Source organism: Xiphias gladius, chromosome 5 (assembly GCF_016859285.1).
Source record: "Xiphias gladius isolate SHS-SW01 ecotype Sanya breed wild chromosome 5, ASM1685928v1, whole genome shotgun sequence".
In the NCBI taxonomy this organism is placed as follows: domain Eukaryota; kingdom Metazoa; phylum Chordata; class Actinopteri; order Istiophoriformes; family Xiphiidae; genus Xiphias; species Xiphias gladius.
The window spans coordinates 5,823,749-5,846,535 of NC_053404.1; the positions used below are offsets into that span (position 1 = coordinate 5,823,749).

At 39.3% G+C, this 22,787-nt stretch overlaps 1 protein-coding gene across 1 annotated transcript in view; it reads right to left on the reverse strand.

The window, feature by feature from the left end:
* Positions 1-22,787, reverse strand: part of reck (reversion-inducing-cysteine-rich protein with kazal motifs) — a 98,719-nt gene that overhangs the window by 40,537 nt on the left and 35,395 nt on the right. Inside the window, exons 4-14 of the mRNA XM_040126884.1 lie at positions 20,471-20,507; positions 18,290-18,375; positions 18,068-18,115; positions 17,177-17,210; positions 16,536-16,733; positions 11,041-11,305; positions 10,735-10,908; positions 4,947-5,159; positions 4,513-4,649; positions 3,321-3,464; positions 3,026-3,214 (exon numbers count right to left, since the gene is read on the reverse strand). Of these exons, the coding sequence (XP_039982818.1) occupies positions 3,026-3,214; positions 3,321-3,464; positions 4,513-4,649; positions 4,947-5,159; positions 10,735-10,908; positions 11,041-11,305; positions 16,536-16,733; positions 17,177-17,210; positions 18,068-18,115; positions 18,290-18,375; positions 20,471-20,507 (1,525 nt within the window). The remainder of the gene's footprint in view (positions 1-3,025; positions 3,215-3,320; positions 3,465-4,512; positions 4,650-4,946; positions 5,160-10,734; positions 10,909-11,040; positions 11,306-16,535; positions 16,734-17,176; positions 17,211-18,067; positions 18,116-18,289; positions 18,376-20,470; positions 20,508-22,787) is intronic.

Below are 22,787 nucleotides of genomic sequence, written 5' to 3' on the forward strand. Positions count from 1 at the left end.
ACTTAAAATTCTGTTATGTGTGATCAAGGGATAGCTAAATTAATTCAATTTTGGATGCTGTTTCTATTTTGAATGAATTTGACATTTATGGTGCTATGTTTTGTTCCCAGCTGCAAACATGAAGTGTTTTGAATTTTTCACAAGCTCTGAGTGACACCTCTGACTGGCTTCTTTTCCATAGCAACAGAGACTGATGCTCATGGGTAGGATAGCATTTAGAGCTGTCCTCTATACTAAACTAACAGAATCAAAGTTGGAATAATAAAAAGTGATGGCCATAACATAAACGTACAGGATTGTTACATTATCTGGGAGAGTCCTGTGTTTCTTTGTTGAGTACTGAAGGTATCAAGCAAACTTTGAAATGGGAATTAAGAACATACACGTTGTGATGGGTAGACCTGTGCCACCCAGCTTTGTGCAAGTATCACCCATTTGAAAGACAAATTAATTCATTAACTGTATGAATGAAATAAAATGTTAGTTTGGAGGGCGCCAGCAGACTGCACACACAGCAAACAACAGCAGTTCTCATCAAATCGAACTTCAAGAAGAAAATTTACATTGATGAAGCTAGCTAAGTTGTGTAAAGGCAAAACAGTCTACAAACTCCCCATGTAGCCTATACATGTTGAATAAGAGTTCTTAGTTTAATTTTTTAAAAATGCTGTGCCACGTGGAAAATTAGGCACATTGTCAAAGCTGGCCAGGAACTTAGAGTTACACCCAATGTCCAAACTGACAGCCAGGCTACACAGCAGAAGGTACCTCTCCTCAGTCCTGCTCATGGAACACTGGGCCTCTTGCTAGGCTTTGCAAAACAATCTGCAAACAGTTACACCTTTTATCTGAAAAGAGTTATTTCATATTATTTAATTAGACAGAACTGAGGGTTTGCCTGTTCTAGGCTTGTTTCAGTAGTAGATTTCAACTGACCTTGTGCCACCCAAAAATGCACACCCATCACAATATTTGTGGCTATACCACTGATTCAGAGTGGGGAAAAGTACTGCTGGAACCTAAATCAGCAACTCCTCCTCCCATTTCAAAGGTGTACTGGTTGCTAGGAAAAATCTGCAACACCATCATGAGTGGGAAAAATCCAATTATGTAACCTAACTAATGCTATTTGGTTAGTCTGTTATTATTGTAATTAGCATGTTTTGTAATTAGAGCTATGTTGTTATTTTTGTGAAATATAATTTTTGCAGTTTACATCATGATTAAACAGCAGTCTGATCAAGTACCAGGTCACAGCTGTCATATTACCTCACATTACCTTTTGTACTTGTCAGTCTAAATGGGTCATATATTAGCAAGATAGTTTTACCGATTGGTTTGATTAACTGGGCAACAGTTACACCAGGGTAGCTTACAGGTATAAATAATTAGTCAGTTTATGTGGTACAACCAGTGTCATTTTAGCAATGTGTAAATCTCCATTTGGTAAACACATACAAGAGTAAGTTGAAATTTACAAAAGCCGGGGCAAATAACTGTAGGAATTGAAATGATAGGAACATGCTTTAATCAATAAACAAAAAATAGACTTATGGGTTGAATGTAGTATCACTAAAAGAAAACCAATAGTGACTGTTGTAGGAGGCAGAGCATGGCAGGGAATGACAGGGTCTCTGTTATCAAAGTCAAAATTTTGTACAGCCAACCATCCACTCCAATCTCCTCTATTTTAATGAAATTACATGGCATGAAGAGATCAGTGCTCCAACGCTCTAATTTAGATGCTTTAGATTAATTATACTTGTCCAAATTTCATACCCCTCTCCATAGGCAGTGATGAATCTAATGACTCATTTCAAAATACTTCATGACTGATGAAATGAGAGTTCTTGAGGGACATCAGTTCACTTACACTGCTGTCACTATCAGAATCAGCATATTTAGTTACTGAAAGAAGTCTTTCAGATTTGAACACTTGTATCTCGTCAGAGTATTAATTAAGGTTGGGTACCGAACTTGATATTTTTAAGGGTACTAACCTAATTATGTCGGTACTACCGAGTAGTAATTCACGTTCAATTAAACAGTGCTAAATTTTGGTACCTGAGAGCGCATCTGGATGAGAGAGAAAGGGAGAGAGCGAGACTAACGTGACTACGTCACCCCTGCAGCTTGTTCAAGTCACAGTGAGTCAGGGCCAGGGCGAGCTGAAAGCAGTCGCAAGTTTGGTTACACTATTCAAAAATCGACACAGATGATGCTCACAGCAATGCGAAATGCAAAGCTGGCCAGGGCAACACATGTAACCTGTTGAAAAACTCCTGATCAATCACAAAATATATCTAAAAACTGATGAATGTACCATGTTTGATAGCCATAAAAAAAAAAAACAAGTCCCCTGCAGCATCTGCAGCTAATGTTAGCACGCCTGCAGCCAGCCAAAAAACTGAACCCTCCATGGACGACGAAATATTAAGTGAAGCATCACTAACAACTTCATCGACATCTTCAGGTAATTATTTAGCTAGTTGGATTAAGTTGTTGTTTGAGATAACTGGGCTTTTTTCACTGTCTTGGTTGACGTTAGCTTAGCATTTTTACTAGCGTTAGCCAAGACTCAGCCACTGGCTGCGTCCAAAATTCCATACCAACATGCTATTTAGTATGCTAAAACAGTACGTGAGATTTTTTAGTATGTCCCTAACCTTAGTATGAAGCCAATAGTACATGAATTGCATACTACTGCATACTATTTACAGGGAAATATAACAGTGTTCACTATGCAAGCACTGCATTAGTGATGACAACAACAACAATGGAGAATGCAAGTGACAAAATGTTATAAATAACAATGTTGAAATTGAAAATTTGAATAAGGTATGGTTGAGTACCGGTACTGGTACCGTATCAGTTCAAATGTTAACGGTAGCCAACCCTAATATTAATAAACCTTTAGAATATATATAGAAATTTACTGCTGTATTTAAGACTTCTTAAGACTTTTTTGTATTGTAGGGACCTGTGAAAACCTTTTGGACAGAGAAAAACACGAGGGACGTCTTACTCTTCCTCTGTCCTCCTACGATGCAAGGCTTGTTAGTGTCCAAACAAGGCATCTCCACACAGTTCTCCAGACGCCCACTTGGACCACAGCTGCACACCTCATAGCATCCAGCTGGACCAGTGCGAGTCGGCACCTGGATACGAGCGTCCTGCTGCACCAGAAACTCAGAGGCCTCACCCAGTTTACAGCCTAAGAACACACACACATATACACTCAAAATGACTGCCATGCTGCAGTTTTTAGATTCTGGAGTGAACAAAGTAAAGCTGCTGATCTGTAGCAATAGTTGTCCTGCCTGGTATGCAGATGTATGGCTGACAGTTGAGTTCATCAAGGCAGCCCTTCCTGTTGACCTGGCATAAGTGGTTACTGGGGCAGGGGTTGGGGTTGCATGGATGGATGACCTCCTCAACGATTTTGGTTCCTAGGGAACTGGGGGCTGGAGAAAGTGTGTGAAGGAGTAGGGGTGTAGGTAAGGGTTAAAAAAAGAAAGGTAAGGCAGGATTAAACATGACTGTTAGATATGACGGTATCTTCTGGTAGTGACAGTTTGAACATTTGTACTAGTTAGGTTTCAAAATAATAGTCCAATTAGCAGAAAACTGGCCCTAATGTCACAGTTTGTAATGTAATACATAACAGGTGCAATAAAAAAACTTACCTATTGGCCAGTAGAAAACTTTACTGTCAGAAAGATTTCAAGCTGCATTAATTATGTGTATATTTATAGTAGCTTTGAATCAAATTACCACAACTAAGCTCTTTAGCAGAGGTGTGGATTCGAGTTTCAGACTTGAAACTTGAGTAATGAGTCCGATGACTTTCGACTTGACTTGTCAAATCAAAAAATAACTTAATTTTAACACCAGGTACTTGTGACTTCACTTGACAGTTTAGCCTTTTGACTTGAAATAACGCTCAAGTGAGAAAGATTCATTCTCTGGTTATCACCAATGTCTGTGCAAAGTTTTATGATAATCCATACTATAGTTGTTGAGCTATTGTGGTCTGGAACAAAGTGGTGTTCCAACCCAATGACAGAGACGCCAGAGACTGTTCGTCTTAAACTTGTCTGGTGGCCAGAAAAACAACAAGATGATAATTTTTTTCTGTGTCTGTTGAATGTATAAATAGCATTTTTTTTGCAAAAATTATAGCCATACGAGCTTTATAAGATGAAATAATGCAAGTGTTGTGTCTGTCAGCTTCTGGATTTCTGTGTTCCTCTGCCCTCTTGTGGCCACAAATCAATTTACTTGCAGATCTGGCTGAATGAGCACAATCCAAAGACTGAAAGCAGTATAGATACAAAATTTTAAATTGAATTGTTTTAATGTATTTTTCTCCTACTTAAAGTAGTGCATCTGTTTTGGTATTTCCATATATAATTGATCCCTTCTGCATCTCACTACAGGAAATAATAATTGCGAATCAACACTGATATTTCAAGTCCCCCTGAGGAATATGTACGGTATGTAGTAACTCACTGAGGTATCTGTGGAGGGGGATGCAACGTTCTGGGTCATCAATGGGCGAGAGCAGTTCACAGATCCTCTCTGGTGTTTGTCCTTCATGGAAACGTTTCCTGTCCCCACACTGTGTCAGGATTTCCACACAATCTGACCTGAGGAAAGATAAAAGATAAAAGAACAAAAAAACAGAACAAGCCTGTACATACTGTACAGTGTAACACTGCTTAACATAACATAAAATAATTTTTCACATTTAAGCCTATCTATACAGAGAATGGAATGAGAGTAATGGAATGAGAACGAGCAGCCACAGTGAGCTCTAAGATTAAGAGCTACAATCAACAGGCTGCATACCTCCAGTTTATATACAGATGACCCTATTTACATCTACATTAGAAAATTGTAGAATGAATGGTTAGGACTTAAATGTTGAATTGTAGTAAACCTACTTGCATATGACACTCCCTCTGAACTTGCTGTGGCAGGGTTTGATCTGCAGGGAACACGCTACAGCCTTCCACTTGTCCGGTAGACACTTCCTGATGTCCAGCACTGGGATGTTCATGAACGGCATCTTGATTGTTCCATTGGACCACAGCTTGATGTCGTTCATGGCACCCTGGTCTGACTGGACGTTACAGCTGCGGAACAGCTCTGTCGGCCTGCGAGTAGAGAAAGACAGAAGTATCTTTACAAGAACTAAAAGTGAAATAAACATTTGTTTGCACGTTTTGCTCAAGAAAAAACAAACAAACTTGTGGTCAGTATCTCAACTCCTGCAACTGGCTTTTTGCAAAACAAGCTCTGCTTGCAGCTGTAGCCATGTAGATGTCTGATCTGCAGGCCTTACAGAGAGAGCTCATGTCCCTTTTGATAATGTGAGGATTGCTTTCTTCTTCCACTGCACCAGGAAGTGTCTTTGATGTCTGTTTGGTGGGTAAGTGAGTCAGCTAATTGGTGGTTTAAAGGGAGAAGGTTTCAGGCAGAAGTTCTGGGTGTGGTTCCATCATTCCATTTGCTCTTGATGAGTGGCTGCTTGTTTAGCTTGAAGTAATTGTGTATGTCTGTAAGTGTGTATGTTGTGTGTCTGTAATGTGTGTGTAACCCTGGATCCTTAACTTTATTCAACCCCAAAATGGTGAACAGTGGTTTTTCTTTCAAACCAAAACTATGCTAAATGGGGCAATAAGCAATTCTTATTAAAAGCAACTCACTAAAGATCTTTCTATTGTTCAGTAATGAATGGCAGTCTAAGCAGTTAATCAGGAAAGACAAATATAGTCTACATTTCAGGCATAGAGGTACATGAGAAAACCCCCATCCACCCCAAATTGCTACCCATCCAGTTAGCAATTTGTTTCTATTAATTTCCAATAAAGTATGCTTAGTAAGGTTTGCTTGAAAATTGTATGTTTGGTTTTTCATCACATCATGTTTCATGTTAGCAAATCTATTTTACTGTTGTACTATAATAAAAGTGCAGATAAGAGTTTAAACTCCATCACCAAAACATTATAACTATAAATATGAAAACAATAAAAGATGATGTGGTTTGTGCTGTAATTTGCAGTGTGATTTGCAAAGTTAAAAAAGAGTTTCAGACTTTGGCACCTTCAGTGTTAGTATCAAAAAAGGCAATATGGCAGACAGCAATGCACACCACCATCCAACGGATGCATTAAACTAGATTTTTAGCATTCACATTTGCATGGCCACAAGGATCCACATGATGTAAAATCTGTTGGCCCATGTCTGTGAGGGAGCATGCAGACCTAGAGTAGATGTATGTGAAGACTAAACACACCGACAAATTTGTCAACATGTCCATGTATGCAGACCACCAAAAGGTTTTTCAGGCATTCTCTAATTACTGCATTTTCGAGCCCATACAGCATGTACATATTCAGCCACAACATTAAAACCGGTAACTGGTTTTAATGCCAGGCTTAAATTCCACTGAATGTTCTTGTTAGCAGCCATATCCTATGTTGTCACATATAAATGGAAATACATACATTTATTCGTCATTAACCTGGTAAAGTATGTACTAAGTATCCCATACCGTAAACTTAGTGAAACTTGTCCAAGTTTAACATGAATGTAGGAGTTAGTATGCTTCAAATTAAATGCTTTTCAGTTTGGATCATTGAACAGCATATGAAATCACCTCTCCACCCACATGTTTTGGTCTGACAATTATTGTAACTTTCCAAATCAGAAAAAGTGACAAGGACGCTCTAAGATGCTGTCAGGAGGAGACTATGATATAAGGCTTTTTTTCCCTACCTGCAAGTGGGACAATCCTGAACAGGGATATCCCCCTTTACCTTGAGATTTAGTCTGATGACTCATTTTTTATTTTTAGGGCATTTTCCTGATGATAAAGACTAATGCACCATTTTGCAGATGGAGGTGGTGGCTTAGACTCAGTCGAGGCTCTTCTCTGCAGATCCTCTCAAGCTCTGTCAGGTTTGATGGGGACCGTCCGTGGACAGCCATTTTTAGTCCTCTCCAGAGATGTCGATTGGGGTCAAGTCAGGGCTCTGGCTGGGCCACTCAAGGACATTCACAGAGTTGTCCCAAATCCACTCTTTTGTTGACTTGATTGTGTGCTTAGGGTCATGTACTGTTGGTCCTGAGTGCTCTGGACCAGGTTTTCATTCAGGATATCTCTGTACTTTGCTCCATTCAGCTTTCCCTCAACCCTGATCATTCTGCTGTCCCTGCTGCTGAAAAACACCCTCACAGCATGATGCTGCCACTGCCATGCTTCACTGGGATGGTATTGGGCAGGTGATGAGCAGTGCCTGGTTTCATCAAGACATGATGCTTAGAACTGAGGCCAAACAGTTCAATCTTGTTGTCATCAGACTAGAGAATCTTGTTTCTCACAGTGTGAGAAGAACTTCAACAGGGCTTTCATGTGTCTTCCATCTGGCCACTCTGCCATAAAGCCCAGATCAGTGGACTGTTGCAGTGATGATTGTCATTCTGGAAGTTTCTCCCATCTTCACACAGGATCTCTGGAGCTCAGTCATAGTGACCATCGGCTTCTTGGTCACCTCTCTTACCAAGGACCTTCTCCCCCAATTACTCAGTTTGGCCAGGTGGCAAGCTCTAGCAAGAGTGCTGGTTGTTCGAAACTTCTTGCATTGAAGAATTATGTGTTCTTGGAGACCTAAAAAAACCTTTTTGTAGCCTTCCACAGATCTATGCCTTGACACAATTCTGTTTCTGAGTTGAGGTTGTTCCTTCAACCTCATGGCTTGGTTTTTGCTCCGATATGCATTGTCAGCTGTGACACCTTAAATAGACAGGTGTGAGCCTTTCCAAATCATATCCAATCAATTGAATTTACCATAGGTGGACTCCAATCAAGATGTAGAAACAGCAGAGCTAAATTTCAAGTGTCATAGCAAAGGTTCTGACTACTTATGTGAATTGAAACTGAAACTTATGTGTGAATACAAACACATATATATGTATATATAAATATATTTTTACACACACACACACACACACACACACACACACACACACACACACACACACACACACACACACACACACACACACACACACACACACACACACACACACACACACACACACACACTATAAATGCCTTTAAGTGGCAAGGATGATGGGTGAGTAGTGGATATTAAAGGGTCAGTTAACCTAAATTTTAGCCACGGCATTATGGCTCTAGGGATGGCAGTTTCAGTTGATTGGTTCAACACTTTGGTCCAGACTTAAATAGATCAAATACTGGATGGCTTGACTTGACATTTTGTATAGACATGAATTGTCCTTAGAGGATGAATCCTAATCACTTTGTTAATCCCCTGATTTTTCATATAACAATGAATCAGATCAAAATTTCTATTCATTTCACTTTTTGTCCAAAACTACCATTTAGTATTTAGCTCCAAGCACCATTCTGCTAAAGTACAACCTCAAAGGGGGGCTAACATGCCTGTAGACTCTTAATCTTTTTCTACTTGGCCATTAGTGGTATCTATTCATACAGATAGTTTTGATTTGATTTGTCCAGGTTTTAAAATTTTGGGGTTTTTCTGAATTTCTGAGATTTTCACAGATGAGCCGCAACATTAAAACTGGTAACTGGTTGTAATGTTGTGACTGATCGGTGTATGTCCTCCACCCCAACACATTGGAGGTGAATTAAAAATGACATAATAAAAACTGAACAGGAGTCACAAAAACAAAATGGGAAGCACAACCAAATTGCATCCACTCTAATTGTATTTGTGTGGTGACGGAAGTGTTTGAAAGAAACTGTACTATGTGCAGTCTGTACATGTGCATTATGATGAGATGTAACCGGGAGTTACGGTGTGGGTTCTGCCACCATCTGGGCCAAGAGTTCTGCTTATTGCTGAAGTCATATGTTTCTCTTCATGATAAACAAAGATCAATGCTTTTTACGCAGTAGGTGTGTCAAGTCCAAAAGCCATTGTAGCCAATTTGTTTAAATTTTAAGTGCCAATCTCACTCAAGTGTTCTGTTGATGCCTGAATATTGTCACTTTCTTGAAAATGTTTCTATTAAAATAAGTATAAATGTCTATTAGCTCCTTCCCTCAGATGGGGTTAATGATCTGTTCACACTGAGTGAGCAGATCATTAAGTTTTCTGGATATGTTCAGCATGTTAAGGGATAATGAAGTCTCCTCACAGAGCCGCATAAAGGTCCAAGGAATTTATAGGTACATTTGTTGTTAACATAAATACCAAATGTTTCAACAAACTATACTACATCATTTTTCCATGACTTCTATTTAGTATGTTTGATATTCAGACTTTACATTCATTTGAATCGAAAATTAAATGCACTTCTCCTCTCTGGTGCAAAACATGACCTAGGCTTTTCAGAATGCTCTAAAAGTGGCTGTGAGACTTTGTGGTTGCCTCACTCACCAGGTGATCAGCAGACCGCTGTGTGTATATGTGAAGAATATTTGAGTTTGTTTTGATGTGTGTGTGTTAGTGTGACTTCCCAGTGCAGCCTTTGAAGTCGTTCCTTTGGCCTTTGGCCCCTCCTGTAGACAGTGTGTAAAACATGTTGTGGTACTGATAACTCCAGGGTCACTGTGGGTTCAATATAAATCTCTCTTTTTTTTGGCTCTCTGTGAATTTGTTTCTCTCTTTCTCTTTGCATTTTCACATAGAAGTTCCCATGTACAATTAAAAGATTAATGTTGATACAAACTGAAGAATATTTAAGTGTGTCGCTTGTCCTCAAAATTGCAGGTGTAAACACTGTAAACGGGTTGAAAAAATTTTTTTGTTTGTTTTTTTTGCATATGAAATATTGTATGGGTGTTGAGTTTTAAGTTGAAGCACTTACATGAGTTGAAATTTCAGTTGAAATTGAATCCCTGAAAGGATTTGAGGTGTCAGTTGAAATGTGAGGTCTAAATCATTTGAAATTTTAGTTTCAAGTTTAATCTCTGTAAGCAGTGGAGCGTGCATGAAAGAGCTGAAAGTAGTTGAACAGCTGAAGTGTACAATTTAAAATCAACTGAATCGTCAGTTAATATCTAAGCATTGAAAGCAAATGAAACATCATTTGATGTTAAAGCACTAAAAGCAGTTAAACTGTCAGTTGTAATGTAAGAGATGAAATCAATTTAGAATCAGAAATTAAAGTCAGTTGAATTGTAAACTAATAAGCGAAATTGTTGAACTGTCAGCTGAAGAGTAAGACTCAGTTGAGGTGTCAATGCATGTGTAGACTGAAAGTTTGATATTACAGCTGTATGTGTGCGCTGAAAGCAGTTAAAATGTCAGTTGAAATGTAGGAAAGGGAAGCAGCTGAACTGTCCGTTGAAGAGTAATACATGACAGCAGAAGAAAAGACAAAGAGATGAAACTGGCTGAAATATCAGTTGACTTGTAAATGCTGTGTTATTATTAAATATTATTTCTAAAACCCTTAACTAGTAGTCTTGCTAGAACAAGGTAACAACATTAAAACAGGATGTTAAGTTGCTCTTCTACTAAACTAATTAAGAACTTTATTGTATTCACTTCTGTTGTTTTGGAGATGGCTGCAAGGAAGTCTAACCATCTGTTACATGTCCATACAAACTTCAGCAGTGATATGAGTGATATGAGGATGACTCGTAAATGACAAAAAGAGTATTGAGAAGAGAAGCAAGCTACCATGAAAACCTCCCATCAGTTTAACCTTGTTGAATGGCAGGAGTCTGACCTGTTGTTGAAGTTGGTGCAGTAGGTGAGGTCCTTGCAGCCCAGTTGGCAGGGTTCTCTGACATCAGCCAGGCAGTTGATGAGCTCTGTCTCCACCAGGTTGTACTCACACAGCTGGTCGAAATCCTGCCACGTCTGGCTGCCCCAGTTAGTGCTGATCTCTTGACACATATCCCTGTCAAAATAGAGTACAGAATCTGGTTTAGAACAAGAAAAACCTATGCATTTAACTTCAGCCTGTACTCTAACTTGGAATACATGGCATAAATCTACTGGAGGATGTGAAGTGCTTAGCAGTGTGCTGTACCGGCAGAGTGAGGTGTTGGCCTTGGAGCAGCAGTGGAGTTTGGCACAGTCCATCTTGGCGGGATGGGGGGTCTCCTCCTCTGGTGGGGCAGGAGGGTGGGCGCTGCCCAGAAAGCACTGCCACATGGGTTCCTGAGGGAGGGGTTGGGAGCCACACTCCTCGATCAAACCCTCCATGATCTCATGCTCTGTGCTCATGGTGCGAAGAATTCTCCGGCAAGCTACCTGACAGTGGGTAGCCTCTGCCCGGTCACAGCAGTACAGACCTGGATGTGAAGGATGGATGGACTGCTTGAAAATGTCCTATAACATGATAAATATAGCTCCAACAATAGAAAAATTCATATAACAATCTGTCAAGAGTGTCTATAGTTCTTGTGTGCGTCTGATCACCTTTTCGCACTTTGCCTTTGAGGATATAATTGCAACCTTACATTTTCTGAGACCGCTGTGATGGAAAATATTTGTACTTGTTTTGTCATTTATATTAGAAATTATTATGTTCCCCTATAAACAACGGCTTGCTTTTGAAGTCATGGTTCAGGAAGTTGCCAATTTCCCAAGTAATAGTTTGCTGAAAGCAGAGATGACCAGTAGTTTCCATTACGAGGGTGTTTCCCAAGCGAAGAAAAGCAATCCAAAAAGATGGATTGAGAGAACATGAAATCAAAAAGAAAAAGAAAGTACAATTGGAGGAAATGTGCAGGCTTTATTAATGGCTCATGCTTGATGATTTTCCTCAGCAGATGGAGTTGCCTAGTTGTCATTCAACTGTAAGTGTATGTACACTCATTACATACATACATATATATACATATATTAATATTAATATATATATATATATATATATACACACACATATATTAATATATATATATATTTATATATATAACAAGGTCCGTGTCAGGTGTTGGGGAACCAGGACACCCTGATGAGAAATGGGCTACTGGAACAAGACATAGATGGAGCAGGGCAGAGAATAGGGATCTGTTGGAATGCTACTATACAAGTAACCCCAATGAGAGGGGCTACATGCAGAGATTGTGGGATATATGGATGCTTTGAAACCCAACATCTAAGCTGACAAAGAAGCAATTACTAGCTCAGTGTTCCAACATCCGCAAACGGAAACTGCTATCACAACTAGAGATTGATGAGGTACAACGAACATGCTACGGCAAGGGGGAGCCAGGACAACAGGTCAGAGGGGAGAGATCATCATCCTTCCCCGACTCCGAGATTGGGTACCAAGTCCCAACAAGCCCTTACGACCTTAACACAAGTGCAACTGACCTAAGAATGACTATCATGACTAAGCTGGGAACCCGGCACTCCCGGAGCTGATTACCAAAGCTAAGTGACAAAGTACCCTCTGAAAGGCTGCTAGAGGATGTGAATGCTGCGCTACGTACTATCCCTACTAGGACAGTAACTGAGACCAATCAGCTGATATACACCACAGCAACAGTGATCCTAGAGATGCTTGGCTACAAGATGAACACCATAAGCCACAAAGAGCATTACCCCCCATGGAGAAGGAGGCTGGAGGCCAAGATCAAGGCAACACAGAGAGAAGTTAGTCAACTCTCAGAGCTACAGCAAGGTGTGAGGACGAAAGGGATACCCAGGAAGTACAACAAGCTGCCTATACCTGAGGCACTGGAGACTGCCAAGCAAAGGCTCACAGCTCTGGCTACCTCCCTGAAGAGATACAAAGGAGAAGCACAAGCCAGGATAATAAATAGGATGTTCTCCACCAAACCATCCAAAGTGTACTCTCAGTGGCAAGGTAATAACATGAGAACAGATCCTCCCAGGGCTGAGACTGAACAATACTGGAAGAGCATATGGGAGCAGGAGGCATCACATAACACCAATGCTCAGTTGCTAGTCAATCTAAAAGCAGACCACAGCAATCTTCCAGAACTATATCCAGTAACCATTACAATGGCAGACATCCAAGAGCGAGTGTCAGGTATGAAGAGCTGGACAGCACCGGGCCCAGACATGATCCACATCTACTGGCTAAAGAAACTGACTGCACTCCATGAACGCCTAGCAGCACAAATGAACCAGCTGCTGATGGATGGGATGCACCCAGAGTGGTTAACCCAAGGGCGGACAGTCCTGATCATGAAGGACCCCCAGAAGGGCAAGATCCCATCCAACTACTGGCCAATAACCTGCCTCTGTACAACATGGAAGCTCCTGTCAGGCATCATAGCGGCTAAGATGAATAGCCACATGGCCCAATACATGAGCAGGGCCCAGAAAGGAATTGGTAGTAATACCAGGGGTGCCAAGCACCAGCTACTGGTCGATATAGCAGTCACCCAAGACTGCAAGACCAGGCAGACCAACCTGTGCACCGCCTGGATTGACTACAAGAAGGCCTATGACTCTATGCCACACACAAGGATACCGGAATGCTTGGACATGTACAAAATCAACAGGACACTAAGACCCTTCATCAAGAACTCAATGGGGCTGTGGAAAACAACTCTGGAAGCCAGCTCAAAGCCTATTGCACTACTTACCATCAAGTGCAGCATATACCAAGGTGATGCACTTTTCCCGCTGCTGTTTGGCATAGGCCTGAACCCCCTCAGCCAGATCATCTCAAAAAATGGCTACGGGTGCCAGTTCTGAAGCGGAACAACCATCAGTCACCTCCTCTACATGAATGAGGTCAAGCTGTATGCCAGGAATGAGCGAGACATCGACTCACTGATCCACCTCACCAGGATCTACAGCAACGACAGCGGAATGTCATTCAGACTAGATAAGTGTGGTCAGATGTTATCGAAGAGAGGGAAGATGATCAGAACGGAGGGGGTTGAACTACCAGAAGGCAGCATTGATGTTCAGGACAGCTACAAATACTTTGGGATCCTACAGGCAAATGGGAACCTTGAGGACGCCGCAAGGAAGTCAGCCACAGCCAAATACCTACACAGAGTAAGGCAGGTCCTGAAAAGTCAGCTGAATGGGAAGAAGAAGATATGGACCATCTACACGTACGCCCTGCCAGTCATCAGATACCCCGCTGGTATAATAAGACTGGGAGACTGGTGAGCATCAGAGCCACTGTCCAGGACGAAACAACCAACATCCAGGTAATACATCAGGGAGATGGCCCCCAAAGATGAACTGCTAAGTGAATACCTCAGGCAGCAGAAACCTGATGATGCAGAGGAGGAGGAAGAACCATCATGGAGGGGGCAAGCCCCTACACGGCATGTACCACCGACAGATAGAAGAAGTGGCTGATATCAAAAAATCCTACCAGTGGCTGGAAAAGGCTAGACTGAAGGACAGCACAGAAGCACTAATCATGGCGGCACAAGAACAGGCAGTCAGTACAAGATCAATAGAGGCGGGGATCTACCAGACCAGACAGGACCCCAGGTGCAGGTTGTGCAAAGATGCTCCTGAGACAGTTCAGCACATAGTAGCGGGGTGTATGATGCAGGCAGGAACACCGTACATGGAACGCCATAACCAAGTGGCTGGCATAGTGTACAGATTCCAGATCCAGACTGACAAACTGATGATGGCTAACCAACCGGACATCATCTTGATTGACAAAAAACAGAAGAAGGTAATAGTGATAGATGTAGCAATCCCAAGCGACAACAACATCAAGAAGAAGGAACACGAGAAAATCGAAAAATACCAAGGGCTGAAAGAGGAGCTAGAAAAGATGTGGGGAGTAAAGGCAACAGCGGTGCCAGTGGTAATTGGAGCACTGGGGGCTGTGACCCACAAACTGGGAGAATGGCTCCAGCAGATTCCGGGTACAACATCTGAGGTCTCTGTCCAGAAGAGCGCAGTCCTAGGAACAGCTAAGATACTGCGCAGAACCCTCAAACTCCCAGGCCTCTGGTAGAAGACCCGAGCTTGAGGAAGACACACCATGGGTGGGTGGATGGGGGGGATTTTTTTTTTCTTCTATATGCATACGTACATATATAGATACATACATATATATACATATATACATATACATACATATATATACATATACATACATACAAACATATATATACATATACACACATATATATATATATATATATATATATATATATATATATATACACATATATATATATATATATATATAAACATATTCATACATACATACATACATACACACATACATGCATACATATATATATATGTCTTCTGACATAAATAACACCAAGAACATCCTCATATAAAGAATAGAGGTGATTTCTAATGTATTTATTGACTTAAAGGATATGTTCACATTTTTTCAAGTCTGTCTAAAAACGATAGTGAGGTGCCCATATTCCCTTTTTAACATGCTTCCAATTTAGGTGATGGGGAAGAAAATCAAGTTTATCTTAAATCTATAAGAAGCTTCAGCAGACTGACTTCAAATCAAGTGTTTTTAGTACCTTTTGTCTTTGTCTTTTTGTCCCCCATTACTTACATCTCAAGCATGATGGCGAGAATGAGCAGGTGGAATGATTACAGCAAGCAAACCTGTTTTGATGTTCATATGGGACCTGACTATTGATTTAATTTAGGATGTGCGTGATAAGTCGACTGAATGATTAAATGTTGCCACCCTCGCTAGTTTGCACCATAAATACTAGATGGTTAAACTAATTATTAATATTTTATTAATGTACAACGCTGGTTAACTGTTGCATCAAAGATGCAACCGCCCGCCAATAGCTGGGGCTGCAACCCCGGCAGACAGCAGCCCCCCTCTCCCCACGCTGATGTCCGGAAGTTGCAAACCAGCAAGGTGGTAAGTAAAACAGATGACATCTAGTAAACCCAGTGCGATTTGGCTGTCAGAATAAACTGGCATATAACCACTCAACTGGAGCAACGCATAACCACATTCATAACAGGCATGTGGATATTAACCTGCAAGAAAAGAAGGCTGCTGGTGTTAGCACAATAACATGAGCCACACTTTACAAACTCATATAACATTGTTTACGTGCAGATACTGGGATCCCGCTCGGTGTGAAAAGATAACAATATAGATTCAATTTTTCTCAATTTTGACTGTTTTCTGAGTGTTTTCGTACTTTTAGATAAGTCAACTAGACTTATTTTAAATTTACGTTTAATCGACAGGGAAATTGGTCATTAGAGTAATCCCTAGTTTTGAAAGTTTAGTGTATTGTGGAAAAGAGAACAAACTAGAGTATAAAAAAATAAAGGAAGAGATGTGGTTTATGCTGCAGAAGTGGTTTGAGAAGTGTCTGTGGATGTTAAAGCAGATATTTTGCTAAGACTATGGGTCACAATTAATATTAATTGTAACTGTTAATTGTAACCAGCTTTCATTTCCGCAGGCAGTGTCTATGATTTCTGATGGAGTATATCTTTAGGAGAACTCCCATCAGATATTGCCATCATAAAAAAAAAGTCTACTTTTGTGTGTTGAATCCATCATTGCAGTAGAGAAGAGTATTGGCTGTCAACAGTGTAGAGTATAGATTAACTTACTGTCTATAGGGCTGCGTATGGGGTAAGACTTGGTGAAGTTGCTGACACAGCTGAGCAGCTGAGCGCTGTGACTCTGACAATACTCTTTGACAGCGTTGATCTGAGACACAGTGGGCGTTGAGTCGGTCCTGAAGATGGCCTGGCAGTACTCCCTACAGGTGGTGTGACGTCCTGCATAGCTGCAACATGTGGAGCCCACTGGAGGAAAACACACACACACACACACCCCATTCATTTTTTTGTGGCAATGACTGGACAAATATAACGTATGTTTAATTCAGAGCTCAAATCCTTGAGCCTCCTCAGATTTCATTATTCTGGCTAAGGCAGATTGACACTCATTAGACCTCTCCAGAGGAAGTTACTGACCTCATATCCTGCCTCCAAATAACATGTCTCTGCTATCTGTGTGCATCTGTGCATGTTGTGTATTTACATGTATGTATGTGTGACAGTGCAAGAATGAGACAGAGAGAGAAACAAACAGAGAAAGAATACAAACAAGTCCATCTATTGGTCCGAAAATATAGTGATGTGCTCCAGGGGTTTATTTATTTATTGGCTGGAGGGAGAGATGAGATCAATGTTTGCATTTGTTGGCTTCTTCACTCTTCATCTTGTGTATGTGAGTAATAACTTACTTTCATTTTTGGTGATGCAGCTGTAGAGGGAATTCTAGAATGAGAAGAGAAAAACTGTTGTGATACTGGCCACTACTTTTCAGCTAACTCACTATTTTAACATAGTGTAAAACCAAAAAAGCATAGTTAAAGCTCTATCTCAGTGGTTTCCAACCTTTTTGACTGCTTACAATGACTACATACAAGGCTACTGTGAGTGATGAGCGGTTCAACCCAAAAGATTTTTCCGTCTCAGATTGTTTCATCTGAGGGATTTTTAGAGGCCTGAAGAGGTGGAAGTATCCAGCAGATAAAGGAAAGACAACAAAATTTGATAAAAGTCATAAAAAAATAAACATATTTTTTTTGCAGCAGCAGCAGAAATGTGTTTTTTAAATATTTCTCATTCATTTTGTGACCCCTCAGTTTAATAGTGGGACCCCGCTTGGGTTCCCCACCCCAAGTCAGGAACAGCTGCTCTATCTTTTCATCAAGACTAATATAAAATTAGTTAATTTTCTAGAAGTTGCGTGGATTTTTCGTTATCAATTTTCTTTCTTTTTTGCAATTTGTGTTGTTTTTTAACAATGTTATTTATTTTGTTTTCACTTGAAGAAAACTTAGAATATGTAAAATAGACACCTATTAGTATCATTTTATTTTTCACAGTAGTTGTATGAGCAGTAAAAATCTGTTGTAGAAGTAAAGGTATTACGAATAGTGGTAGTAATATATCCTTCTATTTGTTCTTAATTTTTATTTGGTTATGTAAGAATAAGACAACTTCGGTATATCCTTAATTTGGATCTTTCATTCATTTTTAAATAGTTACAGATGTTAAATAAAGCTGACAGAACCAGGTAACCTGCAGCTACTGAATTGGTTTTACTTCTCTGAAACTCTTGGACTTACCTCTGTGACTTTTTTGCATACTTTTGTTATATCATTTTTCGATGATGCCTGTAAGGGGAAAGGGCATAAAATCAAAGCAGGCAAACTCTCTCATGAAAACAGAACAGAAAAAACATCAGAGATGAACCTAACCTAAACATGAATAAAGGTCTGAGCTGTTAGGGCAGTCATCCTCCGAAAAAAAAAAAAAAAGCTGGACATACTCTATTTACAATTCCTCACCTGTCTGCATTCCCTGCGACACTCAGCAGAGATAGCCAGCTCACAGCAGCCCAGCCCCACCCAGCCATCTGACTTTCTGGATACTCCTGGAGACAAATCAAAATCCACAGAATCAAAAAATCAAATGTGTATTTATTTTATGGAGTTTAGCTCACACACTTTTATTTAGAGCTAGTCTGATAACTCAGGCACACCGATATTATCTTATTGTTGATTTATTGCTATTGCTCTATAAGTCGGAGGATAAATAACAAAAAACTGCTATACAGAAATGCCAAACTAGGTTTGAGGTAATTTGATACAGTATTCACTAGAGAACAGTGACAAGTTGTTTTTGACATTGTAAATGGTCCCGTTCACTGCATACTGAATGTTGGACACATTTAAAAAAAAAAAAAAAAAAAAAAAAAAAATCTAATCTAAGGGATCTGTATCAAGATTGTTACTTATGTCATGTAATTATGTTTGAAAAAGTTTGTATTAGCTGAAATACTGAAATACCAAATATTGATATTGTTATTAGCCTAAAAAATCCAGTACTGGTGAGGCTATAATATTTATTATGTCTCTTAAAATGTAGACAAAGAAACATGCTTAACCATTTAAGACAGCATTAACCAAAAGCGTGTATTACAGTGTTTAAACTCCGCAATAATGTTCCCTCACAGGAACATCATTCAGTCCATTAAGGCTGCCCAGTATAAAGCAGCACAAGCTGCAGTCCAGGGATTATCCACTGCCATGCCACTCTCTCACTCTTAATCCAGATGGATGAACATCTAGGGATACAGAGAACTACTGAACTGTGTTAAACTGGGAGTGAGTCTTGACTGAGTACAAGGTTAAGCAAAGACTATTGAATTGCATGTCAAAAAGCTTCACTGCTGGCCTAATGGTTGATTTTAACTAAAAATTTACTAAATTCATCAACATTTTTTAATTTACTTTATATTTGTGAATCTGCACATTGGAGCTTTTCATAATAACAATAAAGCATCACTGACATATTACATATTTGTTCTTATCTTCTTGCCATGTGCCAATGTTTCAATGTATCATTTCATCAAAAGAGTTGTGTTTACATTTTTTCAAAATAAATGGCAAAAAAGTTATCTGCTATTGTCTTCCCCGCTGTTGTTTCCGTGACCCCAAAGCGTAACTGTACAGACCAAACTGTGGATTTCTATACCGTTACACCCCAATTATGTTATATTTTATATGAGCTTCAACAACTGCCACTGCATTTTGCAAATGTTGTGGCATTCTACGAAATTAAGGAATCGTAATTGAAGCTAGTGTCTTGAGAAGAAGTGGTTACACCATCACAGTAAATCGCTAAGAGCTGATGGAATGCGGTGAACATCAGAGAATTGATGATACCCCTCAGTCTGAGAAGATCTGAGGGAGGTATTTTCCTTAGCAGGTTCAATCTTTCCCAGACTCCTGAGGCTGTCTGAACGTCAGTGTTTATTGGGCACAAAAGGGTAAGAATAACATACCTCCCTATCTGGAAGCAATTAGGCTTCTGACAGGTAGATTTGTTCCAAGCTTCCACAGCTATACTTGCTACCATTTCTTCTCATGCAACCAGATACACACAGAAGATACAGCTTGGGTTGAATGTCAAAGGTGTTACCTTTTGATTTACTGTATGCAAAATCACTTTATTCACATAAGAAAGATTGGAAAAACCTTCCAGAAAAAGGTTTTAAGTATGTCTCCACATTGAATTGAGCTATTTTCTATCACCTTTACAATGATAGACTCACCCTCACTCAAGTTTTAATATAGGAATAAGTATGAGAATGAAAAGTGTATGCCTATCTGAATAGTTAAAAAAAAAAGTAGTCTCTTTGACGCTGCGTGTATCTATGAATTTTTCCTTTTTTTAAGCAAATCAGAAGACGTCCATAGCAAGCTGAACATCACATGTTTGACAAGTGACAGCCTTATAAAGTTGATATGATTAACATGTTAGCAAACATGCTAAGCCAGCGGACACAGAGCAACGTCAGTCTTGACCAAGAGTCATGTTTCTGGTGATCTTAAGTCCAATATTTACTCTCCTTTTAGTTCTGTTTTGGTTTTGGGGGTCTTTTTTGACTACTACTACCAGATGCCAAAGTCCAAAAATGTACATATCTTACACCTTTCAGCTGTCATATTAGCACTCTCCCTTACCTGGAAGTGTAGAGTTGATGCACATCCACAGTTCATTCTAAAAGACAAGGGAGAGAGAAAGGTTAATATGAAATGTCTGTTGAGGTTTATTACACTATGTCCTTACTAAAAGCTTTTACATTTTTTCATGTAAGTATAACTACCACAGAACTTTAGAATGCTACACAGCATTTGATATTATGACAGGAAATATTTAAAATTTTTATGTGTTGTGTTACACAGTCAAATTTGCACAAGAGTTTCTCACTTAATATACACCATGTTGCTTCTGAAGAAGAGGAAGGTAAAGTTACTTGTCCTCCTACTGTTTACTAGAATCCAGAGGTGGGACAAGGACATTATATTGCAAGTCACAAGTAAGTGTCAAGTCTTAAAGAAGATATCTTAATTTAAGTCTCACGTAATGATCAACTAGTCCCAAGTCAAGACTAAGTCCTAAAATTTATGTTTTTAAACAGGGTCACAATTATAGACTTTTTAAAATTTTTACTTGTTACTTTCAAATATCAATTAGAAAAAATAATAACTAAAGGCAACAGGATCAGGTGTTATTCCTGTGACTACTGTTGGGGTTAGATAGCATTTTATAAAATTTGAATCTAGTTGAATCCTTTATTGAATCAATCTGTCTTCAGATTTCTACATTTCAAACAAAAGTAAAAACAAAAACTCAAAGATTTAATTGAGATCTGAACTTTTTGTTGATTGAGATGACAGAAACACTACAGAGTGGCAGTTAATTATTGAAAACCCATGATAAAATCAGAAATTGCGATGTGCAGCAGAAGATAGAACATGTTGATGAAATATGTGTCTGACACATTAAAATAACAGCTGAAGCCTACTGAGTTTTACACAATATTTTTCATGTACTAATTGATCCAAATACTAGAGGTCCGATTCACAAATATTAAGTTGATCATCTTAAAATATCGGTGATATAAATGATAGTTTAAGTGATGCCTTTGAATATTGCATCATAATATAAATAACCTTCCATAAATTATATCAAATTTAATCAAAATTTATATCAAAATTTAATAGGACACGCATTATGACTATGAGCGTATTTATTTTTCCACACATCTGCTAGAATTTCTCCAACAAGAAGATACCAAGAGCTGATACATTTACTTTGAGAGGGATGTTGGTATTTTTTCGAAAGGATATTGACAGTGCAACAGATTTTTTTAGTTAGTACAACACCCTGAGAGCCTCTGCATGGTTCTAGTAATGGTCTTTGCACTCATATACATCAACAAAGTTCTCCAATTACGTGATTGCAGCTGGCATGCTGACTCGTCATGTAGCTCTGCGAATTTGAAACACTGATGCCCAAAGTTGCGTCATCATGTTCACATCTCCTTTTTGCTAATTGTCCCCTGGTTTGTATGACCAACATTTTTAATCAGCTGGTGGTAACACAGGACAATATTCTTTTGTCTAGGGAACGTAATCTTAGAACTGGTTTGTATGCTTCTCACTGGGTGACAGTTTGAGGGTTCACCGTAGGAAATACTGATCATTTGGTCAAACAAACATCCAGATGTACAGCATGTTGGACAAACTGCATGTCATGGAGCCAAACAATTAGCATTGTACAAAGGAAACTGCTGGTACACCAATCTGTACCTAAAACAACTATATGTAGGTATACTGTTAGTACACTACTTCAAAACTAAAAAGAAATTGTGTTCTTTTAGTACAAGTTTGATGTATGTACTAGAGATAAAATTTGGGATACTGATATACTGCGTTTATACTTGTACCTAACTGTTAACATACTAATTTCAACCAAAAAGTTCCAAGGACTATGAACCCAGAGAATGTAAATACAGGAACTTAACTAAGAACTAAAGATCTCTATTTAATGCATTCCTGTTTTTTGTTGGCTTTCACTGTATCCGAAGAGCAAGGATGATTAAGCAAATTAGAGGAAGGACAAGTTCAAAAATGACAGTGGTGTTTGAAATATAATTTTTACAGTTTAATACTTTTTGAATTTTCTAGAACAGTATACCTTTGGTTTCCCTTGTAGATGTAAACACTGAGATGGTTTAACTCTACCAACTCTACTACATTTGATTAACATATATTGATCAACCACAACATTATAACTGGTAACTGGTTTTAATGTTTTGACTGATCGGTGTATGTCTCTGAAGGTTCTCAGTCATCCAATTGTTCCGCCACAAGTCCAGTTGCCTTTGTTTTAACTCTGCTAGAACTTTAATTAACATAACTTCGCATAAACTTCAGAACAATACACTGGGATAATATTTTGATTTAGACTTTCCGGCTTTCCAGTCTGTTGATG